Source organism: Serinus canaria, chromosome 3, assembly GCF_022539315.1.
Source record: "Serinus canaria isolate serCan28SL12 chromosome 3, serCan2020, whole genome shotgun sequence".
Lineage (NCBI taxonomy): Eukaryota > Metazoa > Chordata > Aves > Passeriformes > Fringillidae > Serinus > Serinus canaria.
This window is the reverse complement of record NC_066316.1, coordinates 53,740,089-53,754,911: the sequence shown is the minus strand read 5'-3', so window position 1 is coordinate 53,754,911 and position 14,823 is coordinate 53,740,089. Positions and strand designations below refer to the sequence as shown.

At 40.6% G+C, this 14,823-nt stretch overlaps 1 protein-coding gene across 1 annotated transcript in view; it reads right to left on the bottom strand.

Moving 5' to 3' along the window:
* Positions 1-218: 218 nt before the first annotated feature.
* Positions 219-14,823, bottom strand: part of LOC127059343 (uncharacterized) — an 80,344-nt gene continuing 65,739 nt past the window's right edge. Inside the window, exons 4-5 of the mRNA XM_050971883.1 lie at positions 2,166-2,245; positions 219-581 (exon numbers count right to left, since the gene is read on the bottom strand). Coding sequence (XP_050827840.1) covers positions 517-581; positions 2,166-2,245 — 145 coding nt within the window. The 3' untranslated portion in view covers positions 219-516. The remainder of the gene's footprint in view (positions 582-2,165; positions 2,246-14,823) is intronic.

Here is a 14,823-nt window from a genome sequence, read left to right as displayed (position 1 = left end):
ATTATGAAAGCTTTTCAAGAGCTCCATTATGTGCTGTGAGCATCTGACTCTTTGTAGCATGAGTCACCCACAAAGTCTTGAGCCATCAAGTAATTAAGGTTCTTTAATACAGAGTGGGAGGGGAGGAAGTAATACCATTTGTCGTTATGATCAGTCACATTCCTACAAGTATATATCATAACTGTTTTATAAATGGATTATTAGCAAATCAGATTACAGCACTAATTATTTCTCCCAGCATTTCCTTTGCCCATGTGCTGTGGACTCATCCACTCCCCAGTTATTACTACTCTTCCATCTGCTTGTTTCCCCCCTTTGCTATCTCACACACATACACAATCACTTATGTAAAGTCACCCAGGACAGGAAGAATCCTACAATAACTGTTATTAGCACTGCAAAGGAAAAACATTGCTGGTTCTCATTGGAAATCTTTCTGAATGGATACCTGCATGGCAACCTCGGCACAACATGATGGTTGTAACCCAGTTTGGAGCAGAACTGTGAAAGAGGAATTCACAACACAAAGCCATCTCCACGCTGGCAAGCAATCTCAGAAGAAAAGACAAGAATTGGCAGGCCTGAAAAGAAAACCACCTTTCTCACCTTTACTGGAAAAAACAGGGCTGTTAGGTAAGACATGTTAGATAACTTTTTTTTCTTTTTTTTTTTTTTCTTTTTTAATGAAGACTAAGCCCAAGAGAGCTGGATTGTTCCGGGAAAAAATCAAGGACAGGACAAAGTTAAAAAAGAGCTGATGAAAGGAGCAAAGCAGAGGGGTAGGAATTAAACTAAAGGAAAACATAGGTGGAATCATAGGTCATATTTGCTACATGCACTCAATGAAATCTGCTATAATTTTAAAGAACTCCCAGAGGATTTAGCAGTCCCAAGGAAGTTTAATCATTGTGCCAGCTGTAAGTTTTCACAAAAATAACGGAGATTCAGATGTTTCTGTTTTGCTATTTTGCCTACCCTACAAAATTCATTACAATCATCAAGTCAAAGCCTGAAAAGTTATACAATATGAAAAGTAAGGCAAAGCTGCTCCCCTACCCAGCAAGGTAAAATACAACTCCTGCCACAGATTTACTAGAGTAAAGGAAAGATTTCAGGGTAAAAAATGATGGCTTGTGAGACCACAGATCTTGTGTCCTCCAGAAGAAAAAAACAGTCTTGTGCACAGTCTTTGCACAATTACTTCTCTGGTTCATAAGGTGGGATTAACATTACTCAAAATATTTGTTAGAAATGGATAAAGAGTGTTAAAAATGCAAGGTTTAGGCTCAGTGCTAATGACAAATTTGCAACAGACTTCTGCTTAATATCTGCTTAATCTCTCGTGTAATCATGCACCACCAATCCCTTTGTTAAGGCTGTCCCCTGACCAACACAAGTCCTCTCCCCACTGTTACCAAAACATTGCTAGTGTTGGATCTTCTCTCACACATATCATACTCAGCTCAACTATATTATATTTTACACGCATCAAGGCAAAATACAGCTTTCCACCTTGTGCTGGTTTGGTCTAGGGTAGAGTTAATTTTCACCACAGCCCTAGTGTGGGGCTGTGTTTTGCATTTGTGCTGAGCAGAGTTGATAACACTGAGATGTTTTTGTTATTGCTGAGCAGGGCTTGCACAAAGCCAAGGCTTTTTCTGCTTTTCATACAGACACGTTGGCAAGGGGCTGGAGGTTCGTGGGAGGCTGGGAGAAGACACAGCCTGGACAGCTGACACCAACCAAGGAAAGGGATATGCCATATCACATGGCATCATGCTCACTATGTAAAGCAAGGGGAAAAAGGAGGAAGGGGAGGGGATGTTTGGACTTAGGGCACTTGTCTTCCAAATAACCATTGCATGTGCTGGAGCCCTGCTTGCCTGGAGTTGACTGAACCTTGTTTTGCTTTGCTTACATGCACAGCTTTCACTTTACCTATGAAACTGTCTTTATCACAACCCACAAGTTTTCTAGCCTTTAGTCTTTTGATTCTCTCTCCAGTTCCACTGGTAGGGGGGCGAGAGCACGTGGCTGTGTCAGCCTGGCATTTGTTGATGGCTGGGGTTAAACTATGGCACACCCTTAACTAGAGCTACCACCTATATTTCAAGGCATGGTGATACAGCATCAATAAACAGAGAGGCATCAAAGGGGGAACATACCTGCATATCCAGAAGGACTATTCAATGCCTGCATCTCCAGGATGGACAAAGATATGCCATGTTCAGCTCCACCATCCGCACTGCAGGTAAGAGGAAAGAAAGTCTGATGCACCAACACCAGCCACAAGGAAAGACCCATTGATTCCACCAAAATTCCTCAGCATGTGTCCCAGAAGCTTTCAGAACTCTCTGTGAGAGGCACACTGCAGGAAGGTGCCTGCATTTGCTTTCACTGATGTTTGGCTTATGTTCTTGAGAAGAGGGTCTTTGGCCAAATGAATTCACAAGTATCAGCATCCCATATTCACCACCCCCCCACACACACCCCCCCCCCAGGAGAATGTGACTCAGACCTTTCCTTTTCTCCAATCCCAGTTAACCTGAACGTGATGGCTGAATTTCTGCTGGCTGGGAAGCATGGGTTCATCCAGAAATGTTTCCCACAACACTGGCTCTATCCCTCAGTAGGGCTTGATTCTCTTTAAATGTTGCTATGGTACTATTTTAATCAGCAATTACAGACAAAGCAGAGTCATAAACTCCCTCTAAAGTGAGACCCCTCACGGGTACTGAAACAATAGCATATGCCTATGGTTGGGCAAATGTCTCAACTCTACTCTCTCTAAGGTGCTACTTCACAACATTAAACCTATAAAACTCAATCATACTCTAGCCTGGGAGAAAAATTCAGTGAAAACTCTAGAGGAGTCAATTTATTTGGAAGTTAACCAGACATATTTCAATCTCGATTGGACATCTAGAGACACAACATAAATTTTTATATAGGTTATTTGATTCTCACACCTCATAAATTAAATAGAATGATCTCTGATATATCTAATGCCTGGTGGTAAAACTGTGGAAGGATGGATTTCTGGTACATTTGTTTCCAGTGCCCTGCAGTTAGGTCCTTCTGGGCATCAGTTAAGGTTAATGTGAAATGAGGGGCAGTGACAGGAGACAGTTTTAAGTCCTGACCAATTTGCAAAGGAAAGTCAGCTTGCTGGGGCCAGCTTAACAGACACTCTGCACAGGACAAAGCTAACGGTGAGTTAGGCATTGCTGCCAGGCTCTGCTCAAAATTGCTGCACAACCATAGAAAGCTGGGAGATTGCTTGGCAAGCTGAAAGCAAACACTCCAGAAAAAAATTGTTTTCAAAACACAGCTGGATGACTAATTTATTAGTTCATTTATCCCATCCAAAGTCACTCACAACTTTCCCTGTATTTGCCATTTGAGCAAGCCAATAACGAAGTTTGATTTAAGCTGCAACCAGTATGAAAATCCAATTGAATTGCATCTTGCAAATGTCTCAGTTGAATATAGAATGGGGTAGATATCTAAATCCCACGGTGGGTTCTCGTGTCTTTGACTGAACAGAGAGATGATGTAACAGACCATGTTACAATTCAGAACTTGACCCACACCAACTAGCTGTGTAATTCATCCAGTCAGGAAGAGAAATAATGCCACATGTGGGCTTGTGATCCACACCTAGACACAGCCTGCATGGGTAGCACTAACTGTGCAAATACACTCCTTATGTCTCCAATTGTACAGGTAAAGATTGCTTGCAGTAAATCTCAAGATAAAATGCTCCTTTTTTGCAACTCCCCAAGTAAAACTCAGGTGCTCCTAGGAAACAAAAACCACCAAATGAAAATTTGTTACCTGCTATACAGCAGCAGTGACATTACAGTGGAAGTTACACTACAATCAGAACTGGCATGTGTCTCACATGCAATAACAAGGCTCAGAGCTGTCTGAGTTATTCAAGTTGTACTTAATACCATCAGCAGGAAAATATGCCTCTGAAGTATTTTGGTCACTTTTTCCCATTTTTTTATACCCCCTTACCTTCTCCCACTGTTTTGGTATCCTTTTGCATTTTTCTTCCCCTTCCTTTTCCCTTGCTTGTTTCTTTCTTGCAGCCCTAACTGTCTCGCTTCTGAATTTCCTTCCCATGTCTTCCTTCAGCATTTTCATTTTTCCCTCAAACTAGGCTTGACTGTTCATATTACAGTAAAGTTATTACCAGTGACAGTATGTAACTGCATTTGTTGATTTAAAAAGTCTCTTCCAGCCTTATATTTCTTTCTTGTTTCCTAGTTCATTTGACAAAACCTGGTCATTTTGACAGAGATTTGTGTGCAGAGATTAGTATCATTACTAGGCTTCAGAGTGAAAATCCCACTGTAGTGCAGTGCAAAGGAGGAAAAAAGGAGGAAGGAATTCATTTTTCCCAGAGGTCTCATTTCACATAAGGAAGAGAACTCTTTATCTGTTATGCTTATCTTGCTTTTAAAGGTTAGCTTTGTAGCCAGGTGGGTGAGCAGCATTTTATTACTAAAGTAAGCATGTTTCCAGGCTTCATGTGCCATATGGCCCATGGAGAAATAAAACTCCAGCCTATGGGCAGGGTGTTCAAGACCTCTGTTCTAGGCAGCTGCATGCAGCTCTGAATTCTTGGTATGTTTTTCAGAAATTTTATGCATTCTAATTTGATTAAGTTCCTTCTCTTGGCAACTGGTCATTGTCAAACCCTTTTCTGATCAGCAGGGGACTAATACAACCTGGGAGCTCCAGCCTGGGCAATGGAAAACATTATAGGCGCAATGGAGAATATATTTGCAAAGAGTATCTCCTGCACCTGGACTCCATTTATTAAGTTTGCAGAAAGGACAGCTCCTGCCAAGAAGCCAGACATTCTGACCTTGTTTGAACCTGCCTGCTGCTTGTGGAGCGGGATCTGTAGCGAGCAGGAGCAAAGGAGGGGCACGGGGCACACTGCTGCTCCTCAGGGACTCACTCCAATATATGGGGAGTTTATGTTACAAAGTGCTTTACTTTTAAAGCCAGTATTCTTTCATCTCATCACAGGATATAAAGTTGCTATTGAGCTATATTGCTGTGTCTAGTCAGGGCGTGTGTTTGTGTGCTGGTGTCAATCATTTCTTTCTGTACCCTTCATCAGCTGCAGCTCACGGAGTGGCAGGTGGTTCTTGCTCTCCAATCTACTGATGCTGCTTGGCTTTATTATATCATCTTTCCCCCTCCTCGAGCTTTATAACCTATCAAGATCTAAAGTCTCTAATAAACAGTAAGTTAAAAGGGGGAAAAAAAATCCCAGCATACAAAGTTAATGCAGCTTGCATTCAATACTCAGCTCATCTTCAGCAAGGCTCTAGTTTTCCCACTATGACATGAAATTGAACTTATCCAGTAATGCAGTTCTCATTTAGGATTTAAACATGTTAGCATTTCCCTTAATGATCATGCTTGGCTCTCAGACACTGCTGAGATAAGTGTCCTGCAAATAGCTAAGCTGGATAGACACAGATAGATACTGTTTTCTTTAATAAAAGCAAGATCCTTCAAAACAACAGATTACCTAACCAGAGTATTATCTTTCCAAACAAATAAGATATTTACTTATTCCTCTTGAAAAATGGAGAAAAAAACCCTCACAAGAACAAACAAAAATCTCTTTCCCTGGATAATTGAGTTGTCTACCTCTTAAAACCACTCCTCCCAGCCTGAAAGCAGCACAGTACTAAAGAGCAAGCTGGACAACCTTATTGAAAACCAGGCAAAACCTTGGGCATCGTGCTGACTGGGGACTGCATTCAGTGCGTCCAAGATCCCAATGTGGTACATTTTGGCCCTCTGAAAAATCATTTCTGAGGCTGAAGCCCACATAGGAAAAGCTTCTCACAACCTGGGACTCAGCCATAAGGCTACAAGGGAGCAGTCAGACCAGAGGCAGGAAGGAGAGATCCCCACGAGAGGCACAACCCCTTATGGCTTGGCTGAGGGTGCCAGAGGGGATGGTCAGGGTATTTGTATCAATATCTGTCCATTAGGAGGAACAGGCACAGCCCACTTATTTCACACTCCGTCACACTTTCAGGTCACCATCCCAGGCTCTTTGTTACCAATGGTCTGGGCTGCATTTGAGCAGGAATGGAAGTGAAGTGCTGGATACTAAAATTTGTCCAAAGAGGTTCCCAGCTTCAAATTTAGTTTACTTTAGCCATATAGTACTGTCTCATAAAATTGGTACACACTTTTCCCTTTGTCTGGAAAAGAAAAGGAAAACCTGATGCATCATTCAGACATATAAAAGTAAAAGACAATTAATTATGTATATTTATATCAGACTTGCGGTAGGATAATAACAAGGTCATTAAAAGCGTAAGTAGTTGAACACTCACACTGTTTATGATCTAGACCTGGAGGTCTGCTGGGGAAAAAGCCTTGAGAGCAGAGGAGAGGCTGGCAGAGCCAGAGGAACCCCTGCCCTAGTGGGCTGGAAGAGAATTTGGCAAACTGGGAAGAGCAGGCAGGGCATCCCACAACAAGATAATGTGAGTTTTGCCACATTTGTATTTTGCTGCAGTGGTTTAATTATTATGATCAACCCCCAAAAAATACACACTGTTATCTCAACATGCTAAACAAAAGCAAGCAAGCAGTATAAGATGACCCTCATGTTATGTTGAAGCCAAATACTGGGTACACATGCATCAACTCAGGTCAAGCAGTTTGTTTTTGGTGGGGTGGTTGTAATTCCACTCCCTACAGTTCCCGTAAAGAAAGAGGTAGAGAGGAAAGATTGCATTGATAGCCCAGCTTCCCACTGGACTTACAAGGAAGTGAAACAAGATTGAGCCAGTCTAAACATATTTTTGTGCCCCTGAACACTGTTTGGTAAAACTTCTAAAAAACTTGTCCCAGTTCATGTTTACAAAATGCAAATTGTGTTTTGGATCATTACTTCAGCAGCCAACAGATAAAGTACACCAATATCCTGCATAGACCAGGGGGAAGGATCAGGAGTCAAAACATTCCTGCAAAACTATTTGCACCTGTTAACTGATCTGCTAATTTCAAAGTATTCATTAGCAAAAAGGATTCAATTTGATTTTACTGGACTTTCTAGATCACTTTAAAAGATTAAAATTTTGCTCTGCTGCTGCACAAATATTGCTTTTCCTCACTAGAATTGAGTTCCATTTATTAGCGTAAGTAAGAAAATAGTATTGTTTGTTCATGATAAGTTAAGAAATGAATTAAAAAATTTATGGAAAGCTGTTTTCCTAAGCAAAGGGGGGAAATTTTGGTAAAATGGAATATTATCAATGCTTGTTTTCTAAGAACAAACAAATAAAGAAGGCTCATTTCTTGCTGAAAATACACTTTCTGCGGGGAAAAAAAATAGCAAAAGGTCAAGGTTCACTATGTTTTAACTTGGAATAGTTAATTCAGTTCTTCCTAGTACTCTGTGACTGCCAGCCTCTGGCAAAAGACACAAAGACCTGCAAGCCCTTTGCAGATGTTTGAAAAGAGTAAAGGTTTCCACCCATAAATACTACTTCTTCCTGGAGCTACAGGGAACACCCAACCTGCCTTTATTGTCTCTGCTTGTGTGATGACTATCATCTTCTCATAAGTGAGTGGCTTTTGCAAAAACAGAGAAAGGAAAAGAAACTTTTTAAAATGCCGTCCAAGCCCAGCATCTTGTCTCACTGGTGTCCTCACAGTCTGGCACAATACCAGGAGCTGTGGGATCAGTAATGGAAAACAAAAACCTCACCAGTATTGGTTAGAACAAGCATCTAGAACATTATTAGCACTGTAACTGATTACTTTGTTCCCAAGCAGTAACAAATATTTCTGAAAGCCCTGAAGAGGGCAGAGATCACTGCCCATCCCTGGAGTTCAGAGAGTATTGCTATGCCATAAATATACTCCATTACCTTACCATACCAGCTAATTGTTTCATTAACAGTTTATTTATGCCCACAAAAATATTAACATATCTAAACAAATATCAAAGCCATTTGTGGATAAGCTGTAAGCAGAGAAAAGTCAAAGAAAACCAGTCTTGGCAGGTAATTGAGCACCTCTGCTCAGGGGTCAGATTTATGGAGAGCAATGCTGTAGCACATGTAGGTATCCCAGATCAGAGGCAACCTGTATCTGGGAATATCCCAGGCCTGCTCAGGTTTCAATATGTCCTAGCACAGTCACAGCAGTCTGCTAAGTGTCATTGGATCAGTCACCACCCTACTCCTCTATCAAGTCTTCATTACAGAAGGAATGGGGTTTTTGTCCAACAATCATCATGACCAATTACAGCTTTCAGAACTGAGTAAGCTTTGTACAATACTACAGTAATTTTTGTAAACGTTGGCTTTGCTCCAGTTATACTTATTAGACTGGTATTTGTTTAATTCTGGGTAACTGAAATACTAACTTTGTGAAATTTATCTTACTTTAAGCTCATTTTCCCTTATTAATGGGGATGGGGAAAGCTGCCTTCCTCTCTTGCTATGGTTTTGCGTAGATTCTAAAGAGCTCAAAAACTGTTGAGCACTGAAATTATCTGGAATTATTTACAGTAGGCTTTGATTAATCTGAAGGGAAGTTAAGAATATTTTTTGTTCTACTTGCAGTATTCCTCGTACCACAGTAGGTGCACAAGATCTTGATAACCTTGAACAGATTTGCTGCAAAAACACTTAAAAATATAATAAAGAACTTTGGGTGGAAAAATAATAGAATCAATGACAGAAGAGACAATAATTTCTGGCAAGTTCCTAGATCATTTATATTCCTGCTTTAGCCCTAGGTTCAGAAAGTAAATTTTAAATTATTTTCAAAAAATCTTAGTTTCAATACTCAGAAGAAATCATCTGGGTCCATGTACATTTTTGTACAGTTTCAGTCTGGCAGCATAGCATCAGTAAAAAAGATTTCCAACCTAGTAGGTCAAACAGCTCTTAGTCAAAGTCTTTCTCAAAATATGTCTCTGTGTGGTTTTATAAAGTAAAAACAGCACAGAAAAAAAGGCAGTAGACAGTAGACAAGAAAAAAAAAAATAGCACCCTTAAATCTAGTAGACAGGTTAAGCTGGTATATGCTGTATTAGAAAATGAGTGTGTTATTGACTAATAATAGACTTCAGTGAAATCTGGCAAATGTGAATACTAACAAATTATCAGTGCTGATAAAAGCAGAAAGAGTGATACGTGATTTTGAAGGGCAATGTGATATCTATAGACATTTGTTCTAAGTAGTTTTTGTGACAGAGAATGCAGCTGAATCATAGAAATTTGCCTTTCTAGTGTAAAAGAAGAACGTTTCAAGCAGCAGGTACAGGTAATTAAGCACGCAGCTCATTAATATTGGTCCAAATTCTCTTCTCTGCAAGGGTGAAGGAGAGCATCACCATGGGTTCAGGCCAGAGAGCACAGAGAGAAATGATCAGGAGCCTAGCAGAGCAGCTTTGCTTCTGCTTGGAAGGAAGGAAGATTTACAAGCCCAGAAGAAACACGACTCTCCCTGCTGACCTGCCATGCAGACCAGGCACAGGGAGAGCACATTCCTGAGGCTGGGATGGCTGAAGAAGCTCAGCATACATAGGCACACCACAGTGCAGGCATGCCATAGAGGATTCAGCTCTAAATTTAAAAAACAAACAAACAATAAAAATTTTAAAAATTTCAAATAAAAAGAAGTTTTAAAAAAATGAAAACAAACTAAGTTTAGGTATTTAGGTGTGTACAGGCACAAAACTGAGCTGCCTAAACATACATGTCTGGCTACGCAAGCTGTCCTAGCATACTTGAGACATCTGTACAGGGCTGCCAGAAATCATACATGACCTGCAGAGGTCTTGCACATTTCTCAGGCAGAATATCCCACAAAACCTAAAGTTACCTTTGACACCCTCTGCAGCAATGGGATCTTGTCAGCACTGCCTTGGCTGCCATCATTGCTGATGGCAAGCCAGTCAGGACACGCAAGGGGACACAAGACACCTGCACAGGAGCCCTTGCACGAGATGTCTCAAGCAGCAGGTCAGTCTCCTGCACCCTGTCCCCATGGGTGACATTCAGCTTCTCACACTCCACCTTCATCTGCCTCACTGCACCTGCAGCAGCACTGGTGTGCAAGTGGCCATGTCTGCAGCAAGCCTTGCTAGCTGGTGTCCATGTCTGGAGAAGGACAACCACTTTCCAGGGCTAAAATACTCTATAACTAATTAAGTGAGTTTGAGACTTATTTCAAAACCTATTAAGCAGAAAGCTGTGCTACTAAAAAATTTAAAGGGCTGACTTAATTCCCCTAAGGCAACACTTTCAGCTTTGAAAGAATATAACTTTTTAGTCAATAGATTCTGAAATACGTCTCAAAGTTGCTTAATTAGTCAGTTATAGCTGAATTTAGCTTTAAAAGGGGGCTATGGGGGCAGTCATTGAACCACTATGATAGGCGTGACTATGCAAAAGTGATGCTATAATAACAGGAGGACCTCTGGCTAACTTGTGTGTTAATTCTCTGAGTTTGTTGATAAAGAGATATTTTCAGGCACCTAAGAAGAGCTCAGGTTATATTTGCACCTACTCACTTTAAATAAAAGCCTTATACTGTGTCTCCTGAAAATCTAAATTTCAAAAACTTGTCAAATGCTCCGTGCCAGATTCTCATGGGGTGTAATCTAAAGCAGCTCCTTAGCTTGCCAACAGCTTTCCCAATTTACATCACCAAAAAGACCTGGCCAAATGCCAAAATGTTTAGAAAAGCAGTTCCTTTTCTTCTTCAGTTTCATTTTCATATACCTCCGTGCTTCACACTTCGCTCAGCAACAGAGTAGAAACAGAAGCAACAAAGTGCTCAGAATTAAAATGTGCATTTGCCCTATTTTCCTTAGCAAAGCAGCAGAAATTTTGTGAGCTAGCCACTCCTCTGAGACTTCCAGTTCTGTTTGGCAAATTTCTGAGGTTTGGATAATAAAATTATGAGACAATTCCCACAGGTATATTTTTCACCTTTTTAATATCTTTTATATGATGTATTACTTTCATGTGATGTTTCCCACAGCTCTGCTCTGATAAAACATAGAAAATTCATTGAGCAACAGCGTCCTTACAAAAGCCAGTGCTGGCAGTGTACATCTGCTGAGGATGAATCTGAGATCATGTTTCATCTAGTAAAGCAAAGTACAGAAACACAAGGTGTCGTTTTTGGACTCTGTGACCTAAGACTTTGAAAGTCTACACCTTGCCTGCTGGAAACGGCTCTGCTGTGGTCTGTCTTGCAAACAAGCCTTGAAAATTTCCAGACCCCATTCACCAAGTATTTACATCAGCATGCACCAGGAATGTCTCAGTTGCATTCCCCATCTCTAACACATGTGGGTCCAGCTGAAGGCCACACCTGAGAAGCCTGATGTTTCCAAAGCAGCAAAGATCTTATCAAAGACTGACACAAATTTTTCTGCCTCTGTCAGAGGTATGTGATAGACTCCCAGAAAGAAAGTAGACACAAATTTATTTCTGAAACACCCACCCAGCCTTGCAGCCCACACTCTGCAAGCTGCCCCATCCTGGAAACAGACTGCTGGGTTGACACTGGTGTTCCTGTCACACAAGAACATGGGCAACATAGACAAGAAAGGTAAATGCCCCAGCTTGTGTTGTTGCAAAACTAGACAGAATGTGAGCAAAGATGCAGCTGGCTACCTGAAAAGAGAAAAAACATAGCTCTTTCTGCCCCTGGCCCTTTAGTGCACTTCAGACAGTTTTCTAGCCAGGCCACCTTCTGGAAAAAAAGAAAAGAAAAAAAAAGAGTGGTACAAAGCTTACTATTACCCTCTATGGAGAGCTTGGAGATCCCAGTCTTCCTCTTATCTTCTCTTATTCCTGCACAAGCAAACCTGGGTGCATCACCCTCCATGTTTGTCAGAGGAGGGACAGAGCAGGCAAGAAAAGAAAGGTCAATTTGTACGTCTTGCAGTGGGGTTACCTGGCTGAGGGGCACAAGAGAAGCAAGAATAGTCTTGGAGAGCTGCCATGGTTTAACCCCAGCCTGTCCCCAAACACCTCACAGCCACTCCCTCACTCACCCACCAGTGGAACTGGGGAGAGAATCTGAAGGATAAAAGCTGGAAACCCATGGGTTGAGACAAAGGCAGTTTAATGGAGAAAGCGAAAGCCATGAGTACAAAGCAAAGCAGAATGAGGAATGATGTCACCACTTCCCATGGGCAGGCAAGTGTCAAACCATCCCCGGGACAGCAGGGCTCCATTCAGACAAAACAGTTCCTTGGGAAAGTCAAAGCCATCATTCCAGATGTCCCCTCTTGTGGCTGCATGGCGCTTGGTCAATGGCTGGGGCTAAGCCATGACTGAGTTACTTAAGGAGGGAATATGTTCAGGAAGAGTGGGAGAGTAAAGCATATCAGTGCATTTGTGCCACAAAGAAAACCAGTGGATTGATGAATGAGCAAAAAGCAAAGGAACTTCAGTCCAGATTCTCTGGGTTTCCTACATCTGCCTCAAAATAGCATGTCCAAATGTGTGAAATGCCATATTACAATTCAAGTGACCAATTTATAGTCTTCAATTTTTCCCAAACAATTTCACTTCCTTCTTCCTTCTCAAGATGTCCTTAAACAGTTAAGAAAAATGAAGAACATTTTCCAACCTCCCATGAATAACTAATTTTATGTATTAAATTATACAGCCATCAATTATTAGATGAAGATTGTCATTAAATATTACAATGAAGAATATTATCAACATTGCATCTGACACAGATGAAAAAACTACATATATGGATGGATGTAATCTGTTCTTTGGATTATGAGCTCAGAGTTCCCTAGACTGTGTCACTGATGACACAGTATCCCCAAACGGTGGATTTTGTGGGTGATACATCTGAAAGATGTGCAAAAACAGATGTAGCCAGACAGCTCCCCTTGGTTAAATACATAAGGAAGCTTCACAGAGCAAGTTATTTTAGCTAAGGCTGGCAATAATTTATTCTGAATAAATTGCCTCTATATCTGTTTCAGGCAACAGTGACATAGGAAGAATGTGAACTTTTTTGTTATATCAACTCATTTTGAGCCAAATTATGCTTCTTTTTGAGTATTTGCCATTGCAAACATAGAAGACATGTGGATCTAGATATTAGCACCTTCTAAAAGTTGGCTCAATAAAAGCTGTTTAGCGCTTAAACATGGAAGCTGTTGTCAGCTTCACAGATGAGTAACTCATTCCAAATTTTGGAAATGGAAATTCTGATCTGATGTATATTTCAGGCCTATTAAGCAACTATATTTTCTAGGCCACAATTCAGTTAAAATTAACTCCAGCTCTCACACTGTGACAATCCACACATGATTATGGAAGTCATAAAAAATGAACTTGATGTGGGTTCTTCTACTGTAAGTGGAGGAAAATGTACCCTGGAGCCCAGACTCTTCATTCCAGAGAGCCACAGGACAAAGAAAATACCTAATCACACTGCCTTAGCTTCAAAATATTCTTAAAAAGAAGAATGTGTTAGACTTTATCCTAAGAAACACATTTACTTTTCTTTTTCCTGTAATTCCATCAAACACTGAGAGAGAGACCAATAAAAAGATGCCTTTGTATATTTATTGATTCTGCATTTTCCTCTGTCCTCTAGACTTCAAAATGGAAATTTTAAGGAAAAAAATAACACCCCAGTGGACAAAGTTTAAATCAGATTTGAGATGCTTATTTCTGGGATATTAAACTTAAGAGTCCTTTCAATATATCTTCTTTTTAAATTATCTCTTGCCTCCTCAAAATGAGATCTGCTGAAGATCTTGTTGTTTTGAAAGCATGAGAATTATTTGTGTTGCTCCTCCCTCCACATCTTCTATTAGTCCAAAATTCACTTTTCTTTGTACTTTTCTTGTGGTCTCCTCACTACTGACACAAGGTCTTTCTCCTAGTCACACCAACTCAAACAGTTTTGGTCAGTTTCTCTGCATTCAAACCTACCTTTCTAGTCTATCTGCAGAAATACCTCTCCTATTAATTTTTCTTAGTTTAGCTCCATCCCTGCTTATTTTTAACTCATGTCTAATACAGTCCTAAGGAAATCAATGAGAAATCTTTCATTTGACCAGGTGGACTTGCACCAAAAAGTGGACCAGGTAAAACCAAAAAGTTTAGAGAAGATTATTCAAGTCTTCTAGCACATGAGCTTAATGAGTGAAAGTCTGTAACTTCACAGCTAAGGTGTCAGACGAGATTTCTTGTCCTCAGCAAGTCCCAGTCTCAAGGTACCCGTCTTTAGACTGGCTACTTGTCTATCACAGCTACAAAATGATGAGTGATGACATTTATTTTAGAATACACCTGAGCATCTGTCTGAAACCCCAAGGTGCTTTAGTGACTAAGTGTTAAAAAAACATTTTTTTGCTATCAATAATCTATTGACAGTGTGGGACTGCCAGTCCCACACTTATTCTGCTAATTCACTCCAAATTTTGCATATATTGGTGGACCAGGGCCAAGACAGAAAACAAAAAAAGAACAAAACAAGCCCCATCCCTCTTGAACCCTCTGTCCTTTCCATTCTAAACAAGACCATTCTCCTCTCTTTGCTGGGAACTGATATTCACAGTGTGACTAAGAAAATGATTCAGTCCTGAAAGCCAGTATGTGATTTAGCAAAACAAAGGGCTGACCTCCCCAGCAGCATCAGCAGCAGAGGCACCAGACACTCTTGAAATATCTAAAAGGCAAATGCATTAGTATGTTCAGCAACCATGCTGGCTAATGACTAGACATTTTTTAACATATGGGATCATTATTCTAGCATATCATC